The sequence below is a fragment of the Oryzias melastigma genome, linkage group LG15, assembly GCF_002922805.2.
Source record: "Oryzias melastigma strain HK-1 linkage group LG15, ASM292280v2, whole genome shotgun sequence".
Taxonomy (NCBI): domain Eukaryota; kingdom Metazoa; phylum Chordata; class Actinopteri; order Beloniformes; family Adrianichthyidae; genus Oryzias; species Oryzias melastigma.
In genome coordinates this window covers 11,758,284-11,779,717 of record NC_050526.1, presented here as the reverse complement: position 1 = coordinate 11,779,717, position 21,434 = coordinate 11,758,284, and the positions used below count along the sequence as shown (strand labels likewise).

The 21,434-nt window shown below is 39.8% G+C and overlaps 1 protein-coding gene and 1 long non-coding RNA gene across 2 annotated transcripts in view; one reads left to right on the top strand and one right to left on the bottom strand.

Annotated features, from left to right (window-relative positions):
* Window positions 1-3,727: 3,727 nt before the first annotated feature.
* The window catches only part of ttc7a (tetratricopeptide repeat domain 7A), an 80,218-nt gene continuing 62,511 nt past the window's right edge, over window positions 3,728-21,434 (bottom strand). Inside the window, exon 20 of the mRNA XM_036215455.1 lies at window positions 3,728-5,235. Within this exon, the coding sequence (XP_036071348.1) occupies window positions 5,017-5,235 (219 nt within the window). The 3' untranslated portion in view covers window positions 3,728-5,016. The remainder of the gene's footprint in view (window positions 5,236-21,434) is intronic.
* LOC118599699 lies at window positions 15,120-17,272 on the top strand. Its single transcript, XR_004949153.1, has 2 exons — window positions 15,120-15,318; window positions 17,069-17,272. It is a non-coding gene; the product is annotated as an uncharacterized LOC118599699 (long non-coding RNA).

Genomic DNA, 21,434 nt, shown 5'->3' with positions numbered 1-21,434 from the left:
ATTATTAAAAATATGAGTGTTACGGTTTCAGATCACGGTTTTAAAACAACCAAAGGCTGGCATTAATGATAAAAACATTTTTTTAAATGGCATTTGCTTTTATCTTTAGAGCTGTTTGTATCTCAGGTCAGTGCACGACAGAATTAAAACTGAACATAGTTGGAGAATTTCCCCCTCAAAGTTAAAATTAACAATTTAGCTAAAAACACTCTCAAAATGTTGGCTTTGAAGTCCTGTCTGCACAATTTCTTCTCAGTTCATTTGTCGATTAAACTTTAGAGCCACATTTGATCTTCCTGACCTCTGTCTCACCCCCCGACCCATGCACGACTCCACCGCCACATTAGGACATCACAAAGACGGTTTAGAGTTTCTTTCTGGGGCGACTCCATCATCTCCACCCAGCCTGTGCCCTCCATGACACCCCCTGATCCACCTGTAGCACCCTCTAAGGTAGCTGTCCTTCCATGTTTGTAGTCATCAGTGTAATTCATAATTTGCTGAAAAACACTTTGGCTTATCCCCTCTTTACCAGATCCTCCAAGGCCGTGGCGCCTGCGCTTCAGCACGCAATTTCCACCCCACCACCACCCAGAGCGTCCACGCGGCCCTCATTCTGCACGTGTGAGAGTGCTGTTACTTCTCACTCCTTCCCCCCCGGGATCGAACCATTTATTTTCCCGGAGCCCCCGCGTAGGTGTCTCACACGGTGCTAATGAGGAGACGCTAGAACAAGGAGGACGGGAGAAAGTAAAAATAGATTTTGAGATGACAGTGATCGATCATTTCTGCACAGAAAGTCAAAGTATTGATGAATGAAGGCTTTCGGCTCCTGGAGTGACGGCTGCACGGGTGACCGTGGCGCTTTAAAGGAAAGGAGTGGGTGGGTTTGGATGCACAACAGTTCAGAAAGGATTCTGCTGGGAGCGAAGGCAGGGGCTCTTCCCATAACCACAAATCAATCTGCAGCAGCTCGAGACATTGATTACAGCCGGCTCATACCTCACATGGCAACAGCAGACATCAAACAGACACTGTCAAGTCTGCAAAGCTCCACAGCGGGGGAATTATCTGCCTGCGCTGTGCTGTGTGTTGTTCAGCAGACCACATATCTCTCTGCATCCCCAGTTACTTAAACAAGGGGCTGGCTGCTAGGCAACCGAGCCACATCACATCGGATCAGAAGGGCTGGGAGAGGAAGAGGAGGAGGAGGAGGAGGAGGCAGTATTACATAAGCCAGCGGGCCAGTCCCACCGCTCACACTGATGCGGCGAGGCACTCGTAAGTGACGTCCATTAGTCACAAACAGCAGGGCAGGTGAAGACGCGGCGGGGATTTCTGAAGGCTTTTGTGCTTTAAGTAGAGAGATTAACGAACAGATGAGTCAAAGCTGTGCTGAGAGGTCACAGAAAAGGTAAAAAAATATTTAAAACACAAATGCTTGAGGAGTCAGGGTTTACCATCACACCTGAATTTGGCCACGCCCACAATGACGCTGCACAGAACAGGAAATGGACTCCATTTATGGTGAAAAGGTTTTCATCTTTCAGAAAACAGCTGATTAAGATGAGAAACATCAAAGGCCTTTCATCACATGACACACTTTAACCCTTTAACAGAGGGGGGTCAAACTCAATCGCACAGGGGGCCAAAATCCAAAACACACCTTCGGTCACAGGCCGAACAGGATAAACATTTAGTGAACACTAAAACAAAGTGTGTAAAACTTTAAAACCCTAACTTTTTAACATAGTTATGAACTAGATATAAAGTATTACCTGCGATAATGCTAGTGTGAATGCTGAATTTGGGTGCTGAAGATGCTAGTGAAGATAGCTAGGAATGCTGAAGCTGAAAGCTGAAAACGCTGAAGCTGAAAGCTGAAAACGCTGAAGCTGAAAGCTGAAAACGCTGAAGCTGAAAGCCTGCTAAAATATTAGCTAAATGCCAAATTTGCCTACAAAACAAAACAAAAAAAAAAACGTAGGTCAGCCAAAACAGCTTCAATGTAGCTGAAATATTAGCTAAACTCCAAAATAGCCTAAAAAATCTTAGTAAATGCCAAAATAGTCCAGCAAGCCAGCAATTTTTAAAACTTTAAAACTGTAATTTTTTAAAACTAATTAGGAATAATAAAAAGGCAGAAATATTATATCATAGTCTTTATGGACAGAATTTCTTGGCCCAGCCAGGGGCCGGAGGGGATCTGGTTTGGGGACCACAGGATCTCCTCTGCTCTTTGCAGATGATGTTGTTCTGTTGGCTCCATCGAACCAGGACCTCCAACATGCATTGGAGCGGTTTGCAGTCTCTTGGCCGGCCTGGGAACGCCTCGGGGTCTCCCCAGAGGAGCTGGAGGTAGTGGCCGGGAGAGGGAAGTCTGGGCATCTTTGCTTAGACTGCTGCCCCCATGACCCAGTCCTGGACCGGATGGATGGATTAATGGATGGATATTATTTCAGAGTAAATCAATTTAAACCTTAAATAACTTTCAATAATTTACTCTCCATAAAAAATATATTTTGTTAAAATTATACAAGTTCAAAGTAAGTGCAAGATAAAATCGGGCCAATAATAACAGTAAAATAAAATGATCTGGAGGGCCGATGTAATTACCCGAAGGGCCGGATCCGGCCTTGACTTTGACACATGCTTTAACACCTGAGGAGTCGCCGGTGATGCTAAACACAAAATCTTTAACATATTGTCACTTTTCAACCGTTAACGATCAACATCATTGCAGTAGATTCTGAAGGATATTGAAAAGTGACAGTAAATCAAAGAACATAAACACTGGAGCTCCAATGTCACAGGTTAAAGCCAGAGTTTTGGCGTTTCCATGTTCCCGTGACAGCTCAGCGGCATGTAACGCACAGCAGGGTGGGAGCAGTGTTCAACTGTTCAACGTTATTACAAACACTAACGACAAGAAAACCATCAAGTAGAGAAGTCCCGACAGCTGAGTCATTCGTTTATGAAACTCAGGAGAAAAATTAAGGCCAAACTGTACGAAAGCTGCTTTTTTACACCTGTCACTGGAATGAGACAGAAATATATGTTTATGAAACAAATACATCGTTTTTGAACAGATGTTCTTCAAAGTCAGATTGAGGATGAAAGACTGGCATGTCCCACAGTCATGGACAACCTTGAAAAACTTGTTTTTTTCCCGATATATTTTTCTGTAGTTCAAGTTATTGAGGTTATAACCTGACCAATCAGAAGCCTGGTCTAACACGTCTAACAGTTCAGACGTTTGATTGACAGATTCTCCTGAGGCACTTTTAAGGAGTAGGGGTGTGGCCTTCCAACAAGCTCACTCCTGATTGGTGATAGTGGTTGCCATAGAAACGATGATTCAGACTTGGACCAATCAGCGCTTACTGACGATGTCTGGCTCCAACATGACGACTTCTGTATCCGAAAAATATGGCGACTGAATTGACTTCTCTTCAATGGAGCCAGAGATGTCTTTTTCTGTGGGTGACGTCACACTCACTCAGTTCAATTCTTTATATACTGTCAATGGTCTCACCGAGCAGCTGTTTCATATCTTTCTGTGTGGAGTTAACATGTTCTCCCTGTACATACGTGGGTTTTCTATGAGCTCTCTAGCTTACTCCAAAAACATGCATCATAGGTCCAGTTCACATATACAGTCAATGGTTTGGTCATAGTTCAGAGAACTTAAAAAAAAAACTCCCAAAGAAAAAAATATACATTCAAAGTTTGTGAATTTCTTTTAATATTTTGACCATAAAGTATATAAAGTAAAACTCAACCACATATTTACTAAACTTTTTTTTAAAGATCAGTCTTTAAGAAAAATTTGAGTACAAATGTTCACAACAGTTTATGATAGGGTTTTGACTGAAAAACATCCTAAAAGATCCACATTTAAACTTCTTCACTTTGAATTGTGGGTAAAATCTCTTGAGTTATTCCTCACTCAAAACACGATTTGACTGAATGCAAAAAGAAATGAAGTCAGAAGTTTGTCATCATGAACACAGTGTGGACATCACAACTTCAGATTACTCAGTTTGAGTTTGTTTTTAAAGCTACTCTCAACAGTTACACATTTTGGTTAGAACATTGCAACATATTGCAAATTTTCTATTTGATTTTTTTTTAAAAAGTTAAAAGTCAACTTTACTCTTCATTTATTGTTTTTACTTTCTAGAAGAAAATACTTTGCTTGCATCATTTCCATTACTTTGTTGAGTTTTCAGAATTATTGTTAATTCCATTTAAAATCTGTGTAACTTCTTAATTCATAATTCCAAAGTTCTAACATTTTTCCAGAAATTTTAAATACTTTGATTTAAAGTCTTCATTTTTTTTTATTTATTTTTTTTCTTGTATCTACACATTGTACGCAGTGTTGAGATGCGACTTTTTTTGTCACCAAATGACCCCCCCCACAATATTGTTAACCAGCTACACCCCCCACTTATAAAGGCACGCGGACCACTGCTGCACCTCAGTCAACTTTGAACTGTATTTGTGTACCTCTTGTTGTATGTCTGATCTTGTTTGTGTTGTACTGGAATATAATTTCGTTGTCAGTGGAAGCTGTGCATACGACAAATAAAATCTCTTGAATCTCTTGAATCTCTTGACTTACTTAAACTTTCTTCCCCATTTCTCACACATTTAGAAGTTCTACCTTCTGTTCCACATGTATTCATACTCACTGAATAAAACAGTGTCATTGATCGTTTTCAAATATATCATGAGGAATAAACAGTATAAACCAAGAATCTTCCTGATCTGTTTTACATCCCCAACCCAATGATCACACAGAGAAAAAATACTGTTTTTACAGAAACAGCGTTTTCACTATTTCATGAAAATAATACTTTGCAAAAACACAAAGAAACCTATTACAAAGTAAGTAAATACAAGAAATCCCGATTTAAGACAGAATCAATGCCAGGACTTAGAGGAGTGTCAAACCAAAAGGCTGCTTCTCAGCCAAAAGTCCGAGTCTCATCTGGTCTTTTCCCAGCCCCCTCAGAGCTCTCTGGGGATGATGGTGAAGGGCCGGATGGGGCAGGAGGCCTCCAGCTCCAGGGCTGTCAGGAAGCAGTCTGGAGCCTGGCTGGATCCCAGAGCCTGCAGAGCCTCGCCCAGGCCGCTCCACGCCTCGTGGGACGTGCTGTGGAACTGAACCGCGTCCCGCAGCACCTTCTCAGCCAGGTGGGCGCGCCCCGTTCTCACCAGCAGGTGACCCTGAGGGCACAGCGATGGAAGAGTCAAAGGAAGTCCTGCCATTTATTTAACTTTACAAAGTCCCTGCTTCATCAGACGGCAGCTGTCTTCTGGAGCAGGCTGTCAGAGAGAGCATCTCAGGGGATCTACTCACTTTGGAGCCGAGATATTCCCTTCCTATTTCCCGTCGTCCTAGCTCCCTTAAAGACGCTTTCAGAAAAGTGAAAAACCCTTTGCAGTCATGTGACATTTTGTGTCATTCAAAGAAATCTATGACACCAGAAGGCTGGTGGTGTTTTAAATAAAACTCATAAAAACTTAACATTCATTCATGCAGGTTTTAATGATTTCACATAGCTGAGACAAGTTCTCCTAAACAAATGCACAGCAAAAAAATGAATTTATAAAAGTAAAAACACTCTTGTTTCAAGAAAAGGTGTCCTATTTTCTTGCTAGAAAAATAGAAAAATAAATGCATTTTAAACATCTTAGTGATGGGAATTTATATTCATTATTTTTCGTATCCCATTGGAAATTTTTTGCTTGTTTAAGGAACATTTTTCTAACTATTTTTCTAACTAGTGGAGTATTCTGAAGCTTCTGATCTCTCTGAGTTTTCACCTGCAGTTGCTTCTGAGTGATCTCTGATTGCTCTCTGGATGGAAATACCGTCATGACCCCGGGGGTAGGAGGGAAAAAAACAGACTGACTACGTGACAAAAAAGCAAAAGTTCAACAGATACCGACTTGTTTGATCGTGTTGGATTATGTCAACTCTCGGTTCCCATGTTTTAATGAGCGTCTACTTCATAGGTGCTGCACTTTCCACAGAAATGACAAGCACAGGTTTTAAAATCAGCAATGTTCTCAAAGGCTGGTGTTAGAAATGTGGACTAGGTTTGACCTTTTAGAAATTAAAAAAAGGTCTTTTTCACTGTGTCTCATCAATTTAGAACAACAAACAAATGTTGGACTATGTCCGAATTCCTTTCCTACTCACTAGTGAATCACCAGTATAGTATATACTGTTTTGTAGTGCTGTCTGAATCTACTATTCCGAAATCCACTGCAGTAGAAATTTCCCAGAAGTCTTGCGAAAAACTAGCGTGCATCGATGCTCATTTAATTAGCGAATATAGACCACAATGCATCGTGGTTGAACAATTTATATGAAAAAAAACATGTTTAAATGTAATTTTTTTAATAAACTATTCCCATTTTCACCATCAGAACACTGGAGTCATAGACGTGAAATGTTCGATTGATTCAATTTTCACTTTGTGAAATTGGTGATGTCATCCCCTGTGTTTAGAAAAACAAAAAAAAGTAGTGAGCATGCTGTTTAAAATCCATTCTGCACTATAACGTTTTTTAGTGGTCAGGAATTAGGGTTGGAATTCAGACAAAAAAAAAACGTAAATACCCGCGTACCATTCGTTTTTCAAATTAAAACTAAAAATGAAAAGAGGGAAAAAGGACTGCTTTATTTAATTTAATATCAAATTTTAAACTTCTCTAATTATACAATTATGCAAATAAATTTTGATGTTCCCATTTAAAAAGAATAAATAAGAACGAATCAAACAAATAATGAACATTAGATTCATTTTCTAAGAGTTCCTCTTTTTGTGTTTTCCATCCTGTGATTGAACACTTTTCTTAGAAAATGTATTTAAACAATCATTAGGTGTTTGCTTCATTTTTGATTTTTTTAAAATGGGAACATCAAAAATGATTTGTTTTACTACAGTAATATAGATATTGATAAATCGATTTCCCCCCTGTTTTCATTTTTATTTTTAATTTGAAAAACGAATGATATATATATATTTTTTTTTTCCTTCAATGTTGAGTTTCACTCAGGCGCGCAGGAGAAGCTCCACGAGTGCACAAACCTCCATGAGCGAGCGGGACTAGTTTTAGGGGCGTAAGAATACTTTCACAAGTGAGCAGTGGAGGTCACAGGAGCGTAATAATACTCCCACGAGCGGAGAAGAGGTTTCACGAGCGTGCAGGAGTAGAGGAGCGGGCGTGGAGACTGCCCTGCACCGTGGAGTTTGATATGTGCTTGTGGGGGACTTTTGGCGGAAATTTACCACCATACCTACCCATTGTAGTTTCTATGTAGCAAATACACTCTTTTTCCCACATTATTTTTTCTGCTCCTGATTCACAACAATTTGAATAAATAAATACTCAGAAATGCACTTTCCTAATAAATGTTCACTATCATTAGAAAAATGCCACTAGAACATGTTAAACACAATCCAAAAATGGGGCAAATACTTCTTTTGGTGTGCTACATCATGACGTGAAAGCTCTGACATGTTCGGTTAAACGTCCATCTGATCGACAGGCAACCACCAACAGAATGGAGTCCGATCTGCAGCTGCACACACGCTGACTGCAGAGTCACATGGGTGTTGAAGATGACGGCAGACATGCGCTGTTTTCGGGAATCATGTCCTCCCTTACACGCACACTGCGCTGGCCTGAGGTCAGACAGGCAAGCCTCGTTATGCGGTCTCTGCTCACAAGCTCCACATTAATTGGGCTGGAAATGACATATAGCTGTCTAGAGGCTCCGGTCCTGCTTTTATTCAGAACACACACACACGCATGCAAACAGCCGTTCATTATGCACTAAATCTCTGCTGCAGAAACAGAAGAGAGCAAAAGTCGTTAGAAGGAAGAAATCCCGCTAGAGTCCGTGTCAGAGTCAAGGCCCGGGGGCCGGATCCGGCCTGCTTGGTAATTCTATCTGGCCCTCCAGATCCTTTTATTTTATTATTATTAATAGCCTGATGTTATCTTACGCTTATTTCTAACTTGTATAATTTTGACAAAATATATTTTTATGGAGAGGAAAATATTGAAAGTTTAGGTTGATTTATCCTGGAATAATATTCATACCTTTTTATCATTCATATTTATGTTAAAAAGTTGTGGTTTTATAGTTTTAAAATTGGCATTCTGTTCGCTTTTTGGACTATTTTGACATTTACTAAGATTTTTAGGCTATTTGGAGTTTAGCTAATATTTCAGCTACATGCTAGCTGTTTTGGCTACTTTAGGCTTTTAAAAAGTTTTTTAGACTATTTTGGAGTTAGGCTAATATTTAGACGCTAGCTGTTTTGGCCATTTCAGTTTATTAGGCTAGTTTAGCCAATATTTCAGCAACATGCTAGCTGTTTTGGCTAACCTAAGTTCATTCATTCATTCATCTTCTTGTCCGCTTCGTCCCTTTCGGGGTCGCGGGGGTGCCGGTGTGGGTAGCAGATGTGCTCGGCCTGTCAGATCGGCTCGTGGGCTGGCGCATAGATGACGTGTAAGATTGTGATTGGTCCAGACCATCAGACCACTGTCACGTGACACGGGGAATTACACTCTTCCGCCATAACAATGCACGGATTCATCCCGAGTAAAAAAACGAGGAGGTCCGAACAAATACAATAAGAATCACAAAAAGAGAAGGAATATTTGCAATCAGCCGCAAAAACCTTGACAACGAAATAATCCGATCGAGAGGAATAATCACAGGATAATGATCGTTATTTTAATAGAGAGAAATCAGGCTGGGAAGCATGAAGTTTGAGCTAAAGTGGGTGCTAGCGAGTAGCATGCCAGCTTGTTGTTGGTTGCACATTAAAATAAAAGAAAGTAGTTATTTTTTTCTAAATACATCCTGCCAATGTTGAACTGGTCACACGGACCGGATGAAGTCCTGCTAGAATATGCAGCTCACGTTCTGCTCCGTTACACAAACACTGAGGAGAGCAGTTAGTGAAGGAGCTGTCAATGCAAAAATAATAAATAATAGGTCGAGCAGATCTCAACACTTTTTTCCTTTCTTTTTCAAAAAATAAACTGTATTGTAAACATCAGTTCCAGTACATAAAAACTGAAAATTAGCCAACTCGTTTGTTAGAGTTGTGTGACGTCATCACTAGTCGCAAGCCCCCGAGCCGATCTGACAGGCCGAGCACATCTGCTACCCACACCGGAGCCTAACCCGGCTACCAAAGGGCGAAGGTTAGGTTCACCCTGGACAGGTCTCCAGTCTGTCGCAGGGCCTCAATCACACACACATTCACTCTCACATCCACACCTAGGGGCAATTTAGAGTCACCAATTAACCTATGAGCTAACCTAAGTTGTTTTCTTTTAGTTTTTAGGGTAATTTGGCATTTAGCAAATACTTTAGCTTGCTATCAGCTTCAGTGATTTCAGCTATTAACTTAAGCGTTTTGAGCTATTAGCTTCAGCATTTTTAGCTATCAGCTTCAGTGTTTTTAACTATCAATTTCAGTATCGTCAGCTATCAGCTCTAGCATCTTCACCGCCCAAATTCAGTTTACAGCATTCACACTAGCATTATTACAGGTAATTCTATATATCTAGTTAACAATTATGCAAAAAAGTTAAGGCTTTGAAGTTTTAATAATTTTGTTTTGGAGTGTTCAATAAATGTTTATACTGTGCGGCCCGCGACCGTTTTGTATTTTGGCCCCTTGTGCGTTTGAGTTTCCACTCCTGCACTTGAGGAAACACTCCAGGTTCACTGGTGTGTAACTTTACATTTGAGTACAAAGACGTGTGACTGGATACACTTACGTTTTCACTCTGGTTTGATCACATTCTTTACATCTTACTCTCTGTGCTTTCATGCACTGTTCCTACGAGCAGCTCGTGTTCAAACCATATTGTGTTTCGCCGCCCACACCAGGAAAAAATACAGTCAATGGGTTACAATTTATGAGTCTCACAGGAAAACAAAGAGGACTGAACACATGGACAAATTTATGAGTGTGTTCCTACACGAAGATGATTAGACAACAAGTGAAATGCTAGAAGGTAAATAATACAGGTCAACAACACATGCTAGTAACAGCTGTTTCTCTTAAGCAGGAAACAAAAGAGACAGTCTGGTGCTGAAGAAACTGTGTTTTCCAGTGAAATGATCCTTCCTCCAAATGAGGGCAGTTTTTGTTGAGTTAATTTGCTCCCAGCTAAACTGACAGTAAACTCGTATGATGAGACTCGATCGTGCTGTCCCCCACGGCCATGAATCCCTTTAAGGCAAATCTGAGGGCGTTTCAAGGCAGGGCTGTTCGTCCGGTTATTCTGTGTATTAAAGGTGCTATTTAAATAAAGCTGCTTTGGCTTAATTGGCCAGTTTGCTTCCATTGGGCAGATGGTTGATTACTGTGTGAACACAGACGCACCGAAGAGTGGAAGTGGACTAAAGAGAAAGAGGGATATTATGAATATAAACAACACACATTTGAGGGAAGTGTGAGCCAAGATAATGCTGGGAAACAACTTGCGAGAACACTTGGAACAGCGAGGAGGCGAAGACACTTTGTGATGCGAACAGTCAAATGACCCAACAGTTGTCACACACCTGCGTGTGAAATCTCTCTGGACTGTACCCATCTCCTTTAGGAGAGCAGTGGGATGCAGTCGCAGACGATCAGAATCGGAGGTTTTTGTGATGAAGTAATGACACTGGTGATGTATGGAGAGAAAATAGACTCACTCCGATTTGTGGGTGTGTAACCCTTGATTTGTAACTCATATAATAAGTTTTCTGCATAAGTAAAAAAAAATTACAAAATAAAAAAAAATACAAATACCATTTACACATACACAAATTAAAATTACAACAACTTGAAATTAATTATACGTACAAATCTCCCCTGATAGCGCCTGGTCACCAGTTACGGGGATACAAGGCGACGCCGGACCCTTCTAAACTCCCATAGATTGGAGCGAGCTGATGCTGGCGAGCATGGAAATATTTTTATTTTTAAAACGGATAAGTGTTATAAAAACGCTTAATTAGACTTTTTTAGATTAAAACTCTGATGGCCGAGCATTCAAGAATCATTTAAACGCATCACTCACGGTAGAATGTTTGAGACGTGAAAAGAGTCTCACCACAGATTTGTGCGTTACTGAGGTTTTGCGTGTGCGTAACAAGTGACTCATGCGTGATATTTAAAGATTTACGTGTGTAATTAACTTCAAGCTGTTGTAATTTTAATTTGTTCATGTGTAAATTGTATTTTTTGAATGTCATAATTTTTGTACTTATGCACATAATATGATTTACAAATCAAGAATTACGTCCGCACAAATCCAAAGCTACACACAAATCAAGAATTATGCAGGCATAAATCGGGGTGATACTTATTTCTCTCCATGGAGATGTCATTGGAAACACACGATCTTTCACTTACCGTAACTCTTCAGCTGTTTACGCGATCAGCATGAATCAGCTGATTCTGACGCAGAGAAAAGTGGCAGTAAAGTGTTGTATATCATAGCAAGGCTGGTTTCCTTCACTTCAGAATCCACTTAACTACATCAATAATGTAAATAGTTTCAGATTTAAAGTAGTCGAACAACTGTAGACCAGGGATAGACAACTCTAGGCCTTAAGGGCCGCGGTGTCGGAGGTAAAGCTCCATAGAGCTGGGTTTTTATATTTAGGATTTTTCTTTGTGGTCAGGTCAAGTTTCAGGTCAAACCATCACCAAACAAGCAGTATTTGTACCAACATCCCATTTTCAGGTGGTTTGGACTGCTTACAAATGCACAGTTACAGCCATTCCAACCAAAAGAAAAACAAAAAAGAAGTGTTAAATCAGTTGTTTGTTTGACTGTTCTGATGGGAAATCAACCTGAGAATGAAAGCAAAACCAGCACATTCCTGAAACCAGCACAAGCAGACATTTGTGTACGTCACAGGTATCAAACACTTTGTTGTGTTAAATTGAAAACACTTCATTTTGTTTTACTAGATTACTCCAGGCTCAGCATGAGCCAACTGAAAGGTTTTTCTTCATTTTCACTCTCCTATTAGGAAATAAAACAGGTACTTTTCTGACTTCTTAGTTTTTTAATTGTTTTGTATTACAGTGTTCTCTCGTTTATCATAGGAGATACGTTCCATAAATAAAACACTGAAGTACAGATTCTCTTGATCCGCTTTCAGTGAACTTTGAACAAACTCATTCTTGATTGGCGACAGTAGCTCCTCTAAAAGCTGTTCGGCCCGCGACCTAAGGTGTGTTTTGGATTTTGGCCCCGTGTGCGATTGAGTTTGACACCCCGGCTCTAGAGCTGGGTGTCCAGCCAACAGTCAACTACCCGCACTGCACTTTTGCTATTCTTAGTTTTAACCAACAGTGCTTTAAACAAATGAAGCAAAGAAAAACCTTAAACCTTTACCGCGAAAAATTTCAGAGAAAAAATAGCATTTTTTCAAATAAATCAGGGTTCGCCAAAATTTTTCTTGTGAGGGCCACATAACCGTTTTCATCTAACAGGCTAACAGAAAAGTGTAACAATCACAGCCTAAACAAAATCATTTATGTCTTTCCAGAAAGCCACATTTAAAATAATTCATTTCTGTAATCTTCACCGATAAAATAAAACTGAAACATTTTTAAAAAATTAAAAAGGGTGGAATAAAAAGTCAAGTTCTGTTTGGGTTTTGATCAGCCTGATTAACAACAACAAAAAAATCATTCGTCTCTGATAGTGTTTGGGGGGCCGGGCCAAATGTGGAGGCGGGCCTGAGGCGGGGGACCGAGTGGAGCATGACCCCATCGAGACAGAACAGAAGCCATATGGCCGCCCAAAACCTCTGCCCCCCCCAAAAAGTGCCAGTCACCACCACAGAACCCAGAGCTTCCCCACTGCTCCCAGTCACAGAGAAGCCTGACAAGAAGCAGCCAAACCAATTCAATACTGCAGCCAATGGGGGGGCAGAGGTCCAGTCTCTATTGCATAATTATCTTTGCCACCTGTCTCTCCTTTTACCGTCATGCATCCCTCTTGGCTTTGCAGCACAGGTTTGTCTCTAGTTGTGCCATTTTGGCAAAACCAAGCTGAGTGAGTGAGTCAGGGCTACTTCCTGCCAAATACAAGGACGAGGAAAACTCTTCCTCACCACTGTCAACCGATTTGATTATGGAATTGATTACCACCGGCACAGTTTTATTTGTTTGGCTTTATCTCATATTATTCATATTTTTCACAAAAAAAAAAAAAGAAAAGAAAAACATGACTTAAATAGATGCAAAGAGCCATCAAAGAGATATGGAAATCACAGCTTATTTAATGGAAAAAAAACTTCTCATTATGAAGTAGTTTGCATATCAATGATGAAGTGCTGCTCAGCTCATGCATGTGCTTAATGCACACGAGCGGTGAGTGAGTTTAATGACTGAGGCTCCGTTTGAGCCAAAATGATCAAATCATTTCTCAGCAAAAAAGCACAAGAAGTCTCAGAGACGGTGGAGAGAGACAGCTGAAGACTAAATTTAGACCGGACATGTCAGCTCTGCTGCCTGTTGAGCCGAGAAGCTGCGACTGCTCGAGAAAATACTTAGAAAGTCGTTAATTTGGTAGAAAAGGGAGTGATGGGTGGAGTATGACATGGTCCACATCCACGAGCTTTATAGCTATGCAGTTTACAGCCATAGGGTTGTTAGGTCACCAATCTGCAGCAGAGAACAGCCCTGACATGTGTAACCCAGTGGCCTGACGCCCTGACGCTGAACCACCTGAACTTTTGATCCCATGAGCTGTTCAACTAAAGTGAGCTGAGCAAAGGTTGGCTCATTTTCCTTTTGTCGTGCTAGCTTCCTTATTGTCTCTTTTGAGCTGCTCCAGCTATTATCAACCTTTATTCAGAATGTTTCCCAGCTTTGATGGGTAGATTTGAGCAAAAGCATTGCTGTGTCTTATTAGCTTTGATTGGTGTCAAGAACGTCAAGGGCAGAATGTTATTTGTTGGGGTTATGGCGTGGTGCTGATATGTTTATTCATACATTGTCATTGGCAGAACTCTCCATTATATGTGAATGGCAGCAGTTTGCTATAGCTGAAGCTGATGTAGCATGTAGCACAGATAGTGTGATAATGCTAACTTCAGTAAGTGATTTATTTCCCCTTAGCAACACATAGTACACTTAAAGTTTATATGATTAAGAATACTTTAGTATAATTATAGCAAGTGACATGTATGTGAAGGAAGTATAATAACTGAATACTTCTTCAGACTCAGTCCGAATTCTTCCCCTACTCCTATTGTACTGCTCTGTGGAGGAGAAACACATTTCTTCACGTGGCTGTACTCTAAAGGACAGAAGTTTACATTAAAAAGTAAGTAATGACTTTTTGTTTTAGCATGGGTTTTCAAAGTTATAAAACTGATGCTTTGTATTTTCAAGTGCTAGCATACGTGCTAATGTAAATGACCGACGACTATTGATGATGTCATGGGACGGTAGTAACGTCTGAATTTGATGACGCTATTTTCCAATATTTCTCTGTTTGGTGGGCTAAATGTAGGGGTAAATTGGACTAAATTGGAACATTTTAAGTTTGCAATTTATAGATAGTATATGAAAGCAAACCTCAAGTAGTGCCTCACTTTTAGCATAGACTAACACCTGGATCACACTGGATGCAGAAGAGCCACTAAGCGGTCCAGAGCAGAATGTGCGCGGAGTCCGCTCTCTCCGCGCACATGGTCCACAGGCGCTTCTGCAAGAGCTTTTTTAATGTTTTGGCCATCATGTTATAAACAATTTAAGCTAATAACCTATAAATATTACCCCATGTTTTTGCTAAGAGGAACCGCTCTCTGCCTCTTGGATTTTTTACGCCCAAAACCCAGACCCACGCCCCGCTCCGGAGTCGGCCCACTACGTTGATCTGTGTGTGTGTGTGTGTCTGTCTGTTTGTGTGTGTTGTGATTGTATGTTTATTTTCATCTCTACAGTCTGTTTAGACACAAAAACATAATCACATCTGTCAAAAATTGTGAAAAATTGGTTATATTTTGAAAATAAAACAGATTTTTTCATGTATCTTGATGTAACTTCCTGTCAGAATTGACGCGGATCGCTCGTGGCTCCTGCAAAAAAAGACCAGACGGCGAAACGATCCGCTGCATGGCGCGAGCCTACCTCGGTGGACCGCGGCGGTCCGCACCTGGTGTGAACCATGCCACAGGTTAACCATGGCGCTGAATGGAAGCGGCGTCCGTTTCCTTTACAGCACTTCCGCGTCCAGTGAAAACCAGGCGTAAGTATACTTGTAGTACACCTGAATAGGTTACATTTTGCCAAGGGTCATCTAATTTACTCCTTTACTTAACTGAGATGCCAACATTTTCAAAACTATTAATAAAATATAAAGTAATAATTAGATTAGATTAGATTAGATTAGAAATGGTTTATTTCAAGCAATCAAGAAAAAAAATCATGTGCGATACAATCAATTAACAATCGATTGCCTGAAAGGGAGTGGCAGGAAGCAAATTTATACAATATCACCCCGGCTCGACCTTACCATTTCCTTTACATGTATTATCATCCAGTTCGTAACTTTAGATCAGATATTTATATCTTTTTAACATAGATTCAGGTTATTAGGAATCCATAAGTAACAATAAATCACTATGCAGACTTTCTCACTGCACATCTGGATCTATGATCACAATTCAGAAAAATTGTGCTGATTATTTTTCATTTTAATATAAATCAAGTATCGAACATCAACAAAAATATGTTTTGCAGATTATTTTCCACTGGAAGAGTCCTAAATGTATCATAAGAATCTATGCTGATTTTTTTTCAATAGAAGGAGAGACTTTGGAACACATGTATGCAGGACCAAAAAAATAAATAATAATTGAAACCGTATAGGCTGAACAGTTAGTTTGGAAAGTAATTGTAGCTTGTTGGTTCAACAAGTAACCACCAGGAGACTGTTACAGACTAATGCTATGTTCACACCAGAATGCCATAAATCACAATTTTAATTTCTGCTTCATAATCAATCTTCAAATGGTTGGAACTTTTGTGAATTAAAATCGACTACATTCACTCATCAGTACCAAATCCGAGTCCCTGATTGGTCAAAGTTCCTCTTGAGAGCGAGGGTGATGTGACTGTTACTGACTCTTGTGTAAAATAGTCAAAGTTGACAGTAGAAATAAAGAACTTAAAGCCTTTCTCCAAAAACATTTGGTGGGGGTAATACTTTCTGAACCCCATCCTTTTCATTTTTAATTTGAAAATAACATTTGTATGAAAATGGGGTGTGCGGTTCTTTGGATCAGTCAAATGAACAGCTACAGAGTTCTGTGATCAGTTTGATTCTGATTGAAGTTTTTGACTATTTTATCATGTTTGCACAACAGAAACGTACTCCTAAGAAAGTGTAAGGACTCTTCATTCAAGAAAATTCTCTTATTTTCTGTCTTGCAAAAAAAAAAATCTTATCAATAAAGCTTTTTAATAGCAGAATATTCTTGAGAAAACGTGTCTTATTGACTAGAATTTGTTTCTTAAAATAAGAATTCTTGGTAAGACAAATGTTCTTACCCATCAGTGGAGGTTTTTTTTAATTTAAAGAAAATATGACCAATGGGGTAAGAATATATTTCTACAGGCCGTGCTTTTGTAGTGTGGCCTCATGAGTCAAGGAAGAGGATGCGTTTCCACTGTAAAAACACAATGCTATGAAACATGAACCGTTTCAAATGTAACGGGAGTTCTGAGACATGCCACCATCCACGCTCCAAGTCAACGGAGCTGTCCTTTCCGGCGCCATCTTTTGGTTTTGCACCTCAGTTTTTAAGCGTTCACAAACGCCACAAGGTTTTTTATCTCACACCGACTCTTGCTGCCTTTCTTTAAACTGACAGTTTTCTGCTCATTATGCTTTAGAACTGATCACATTTGTGGCTGAAAGAGCATTTGCTACAAAGAGCCGAGCCTGCATCACTACAACGAGCTGCAGCTTCAGGTATTTCCTCGTCTTTCAACAGATTACATCACTCCAGCAAATGCACAACAGAACAGAGGAGAATGAGGCGTGCACACGCAGAGAGAAGAAAGAAGGGGCTGATATCTGAGTCAAGGAAGGAAGGAAGGGAGGAAGGGAGTGAGGAAGAGCTAAACTGGGAACAATGTCTAAAAACAGGGAGATGGAGAAAAGAACAAGACAGAGGCGTCAAAGAAAAAGGAAAAAATAAATGAGTTCAGCTGAGCCATACATAGCAACAGAGGCACCAGCCAACTCCCAATTGTCTCCCTGTTTCACCCCCCCCTTAATTTTTCTCTTACACAGCCTTCTTCCTCCTCTCTATTCATGGTTATCAGAGGTCTTGCTCAATAGAATATATTTCCCTGGTTGCTAGGCAATTCCATAAAGCAGGGAGAACGACCAAAGTGTTATAAATAATGTATTTGCATTATCTAATCAGCTGACAACCGTCCCCACCCACAGAGAGACAACGCCACAGAGAGAAAGGAAGGCATTTGATAATTGTAATGCGATTAATTCAACGAGCACAAGTGCTGGTCCTGAGAGTGAGGCTGGAGAACGAGGAGTGGAAGTGTTTGACTGACTCGGAGGAGGCTCCGCTCCCGAGCAGGAGGCGAGGCGGATGTCAGGAGTGGGTCGGATTCATTCCATTCCCCTGCTGGAAGCGAGGTTGTGTGAGGATCAGAACACACACGCATAAAGCGCGTGCACACACTGACGGCGTGCCGCGCATACGCACGTGTCAACCAAACGCTTACCGTGATGAAGCAAGCGGCTCAGACAGGCAAATGTGTGACAGCTGACACTGCCTTTATCCAGCGGATCCCGACAGAAAATACAGAACCGCCCGACCGTGATGGTGTAGTTCTGCTCTACCACACCCTCACCCAACCAAAAATACTGCGAACCCGGCTGATCAGAGCTGTGAGTCACTGTCTGATGACTGCACCTCTGTCTCCGTCTGTCACACGTCCACCTTAAAAGCTACGAAGACGCGTGTGAGGGTTACGCACGGGCCGGGGGACGGGCACTCCTGTTAGTGAATATTACAAACCAGCTGCCTTTGGATTCCACATGAGGGTTTGACCTCCCCTCACTGCCCGTCCCCTCTCCTCCCACTTCAGTCAGATTAAAGTTAAGTGTAGGTTTTTGTCTCAAAGTTTGGACACCTTAATGCAGGGGGGTCGCACAGGGGGCCAAAATCCAACACACCTTAGGTCATAAGCCGAGCAGGAGCAACATTCACTGAACAACCTAAAAATAAATTTTTAAAACTTCAAAACCGTAAGCTTTTAACTTAATTATGAACTAGATATTTAGCATTACCTGTGATAATGCTAGTGTGAATGTTGTAAGCTGAATTTGGCCACTGAAGATGCTTAAATTGATAGTTAAAAACGCTGAAGCTGATAGCTGAAACCACTGAAGTTAGCTGAAAACATTGAAGCTGATGGCCAGCTAAAATATTAGCTAAATTTGCCTAAAAAAAAAAAAACACTTAGCCAAAACAGCCAGCATGAAGCTTAAAAAAAGCTACACTTCAAAACAGCCTAAAGAACTGAAAAAAGCCTAAATTAGCCAAAACAGCTAAAATGTAGCTGAAATAACAGCTGAACTCAAAAATGGACCAAAAAAAGTCCAAAATAGTCCAAAAACCTAGCAGAATGAATTTTATTTAAAAAACTAAAATCCTCAACTTTTTAAGATAAATATGAATAATAAAAAGTCAGGAATATTATTCCAGAATAAATCAACTTAAACCTTAAATAACTTTCAATATTTTACTCTCCATAAAAATATATAAATACATTTTGTCCATTTTTTTCAAGTTAGAAATACGTGCAAGATAACATCGAGTCATTAAGGCCTCGACTTTAACACATGCTCTATGACAGTGGTCCCCAACCACCAGGCTGCGAAGAAATAATAAATTATACGTGTGTTTATTTATCTATTTATTTTTATGAGATGGAAATCTTTTATTTCAAAATCAACCGGATTCTCTTGATTAGCTTTAGTGGTAAAAGCAGTCTGGTGGTGTGTAACACAAGAAAAGTTGCTTGTGGAACCTTTCTTTGCATATAGAAAAGAACAAATGGAAGACCAGGTGATGCAATCAGGCGTGTGACTTTCATGAACGGATCGAATCTTTTGAACGGTCATAGAAAGGATCAAACAAGATCTTCCATTCCGAAGATCATTTCAGAGAAGTTGTAAACGGGGTTCATGCAAATATTTCCATAGAAAAGAGGCGGGATTTGAGTTTGTAAAAATATCAACTTCAGGAGAGCAGGAATCGCTTTTGCAGAAGGAGAAGAAAAAGAAATCTCCCACAAAAACCTAAATAATACAAACCTGAGAGAGAAGACCCACTCTGTGCTGACTTATCAGGAAAAAGATTAAAAGATTATAAACACTTGGACTTAGTATTAATTTTTTTGTGTCCAAAAGTCTACTAAATTGATGAACTTTAGATAAAAATACTTCATTGTCATTTTGAGTTAGTTAAGTTGACACCATGTTTACAATATTTCCCTTTTGTAATTTATACACCCTTACAGTACGGAGGCCCTGAAGTTCAAATCACATCAACAAACCACAAAATAATAATGACAATTAAAAAAACAAAAACTAACAAAAAAAACTTTTAGAAACCAAAACATAATTCAAAAAAAGAGGAAGGAAATGACAGTTTGTCATTTTCTAAATGTGTGCCCAGTGTTGAACTTTTTCTTTGGCTGCACAGACCCAGAGGAAGAGTTAAAGTTAGGATTACGGTTACACTCAGGGTTAAACCATCAAATAGTTCCTGTTTTTGCAGCTCCCCCCTCTAAGGGATGGATCAATTGTGGAGAACACGTCACGCACCGAGGAGCGTGACAGGTAACGGGACTTTAACTTCAGCCTGAATTTAAATCTGTGCAGCAACAACAAAACTGGACGCACTTAAAATATGTGCGGACAATGCAGCAGTATATACATCAGGAATTTCCAACACTTTTTCTATTGGTCACACCTAAATACATGCGAATAACATCAGCCAAAAATGAAACAAATTATGGAAAAAAAAGTAATTTCTGGAAATCAAAACAAAAAATTAAGCAAAATAATAAATCAAAAGGTAGATATTATGGTATATCACTGATTGAATTATATATTTTTTTACTTTTCAACAGAAAGTTATTTGGCATGACAGAATCTTCAAACAGAGGATATTTCTTTAAGTTTCTACCATGCCCACTGCAAAAGTTCAGTGATTTATCGATCAACTCTTCACCACAGCTCTGGAAAGACATCCTTTTGCTTCCCTCTCCTTCAAAAGGCAAATGTCATCATTTCATCAGTGATGCCTCATAATATGTACCTTTTCAGGTCCATTATTTAGTTTCATTTTTTAACATTTTGATTTCTGGAAATTACTTTAGTTTTTTGACATTTTTCCTTTTTTTATATAATTTTTGTTTTTCTTTTATTATGTTATTTTTTTATTATTATTTGCTGTTTAGGTTGTCCTGAATTTTAATTTGTTTTTGTGTTTTGTGGTTTGTACTTCAGGGCCACCGTACTGCAGTTCATGCAGTATCAGTACATGCAATATGTCTGGCTTTGATCTTTGCTCTACTTTTTTGTAAAATTCTCAATGACTTAAATCGGCTAATTTGTTCCAGAGATCTTAAATTGTGTCAATATTTTTGCATCAGTATATAAGTGATCATTATTTTAAATAGTTAAACTTCAAATAACAAATAAAGATTATTTATAAATGATTTTAATCTGGTGCTTTCAATAAAATGTCTCAACAATTTCCCTTAAAATATACATGTTTTGCTCCACAGTACTTATGAATGTCCACAAAAGGGATGAAAGAAAGTTTGATGCTGCGACTGAAAGGAAGAGGAGGTCGGCGGCCATAACACAGGAGGAGTGCATCCTCTTTAATGTGCAGCCAAGTCATTAAAAAGCTGCCAGCATCTAAAGAACCGTCAAGGAAAGTACAGTATGTACTTTTGCAGAATAATAGCTCAGGTTTAAAAATATCAACTGAGAATATCACCAGAATTCCCTTTAAGGCAGAGCAGAGTAAATGGGCCACTGGCACACAAAGCGTCCACAGCAGATACAGTACAAAAATAAATGCAGCAGCGAGCTGCTCAGAGCAGCAGCAACTGGAGGCTGGAATCTGGCAGCCTGATGCAAGATACAATATAGACAGAGCTTCAAATCAAAGGTCCCACGCACTGTCCCACTCGCTCTGTCACAGTGCAAGAATACAGTTATTTACCACAATGCTCCTTCAGCATGTCTAATGAAGCACTGTCCCACTGCTTATCTCCTTCCCAGAATGCAGAGGTTTTGTATTTGGGTCA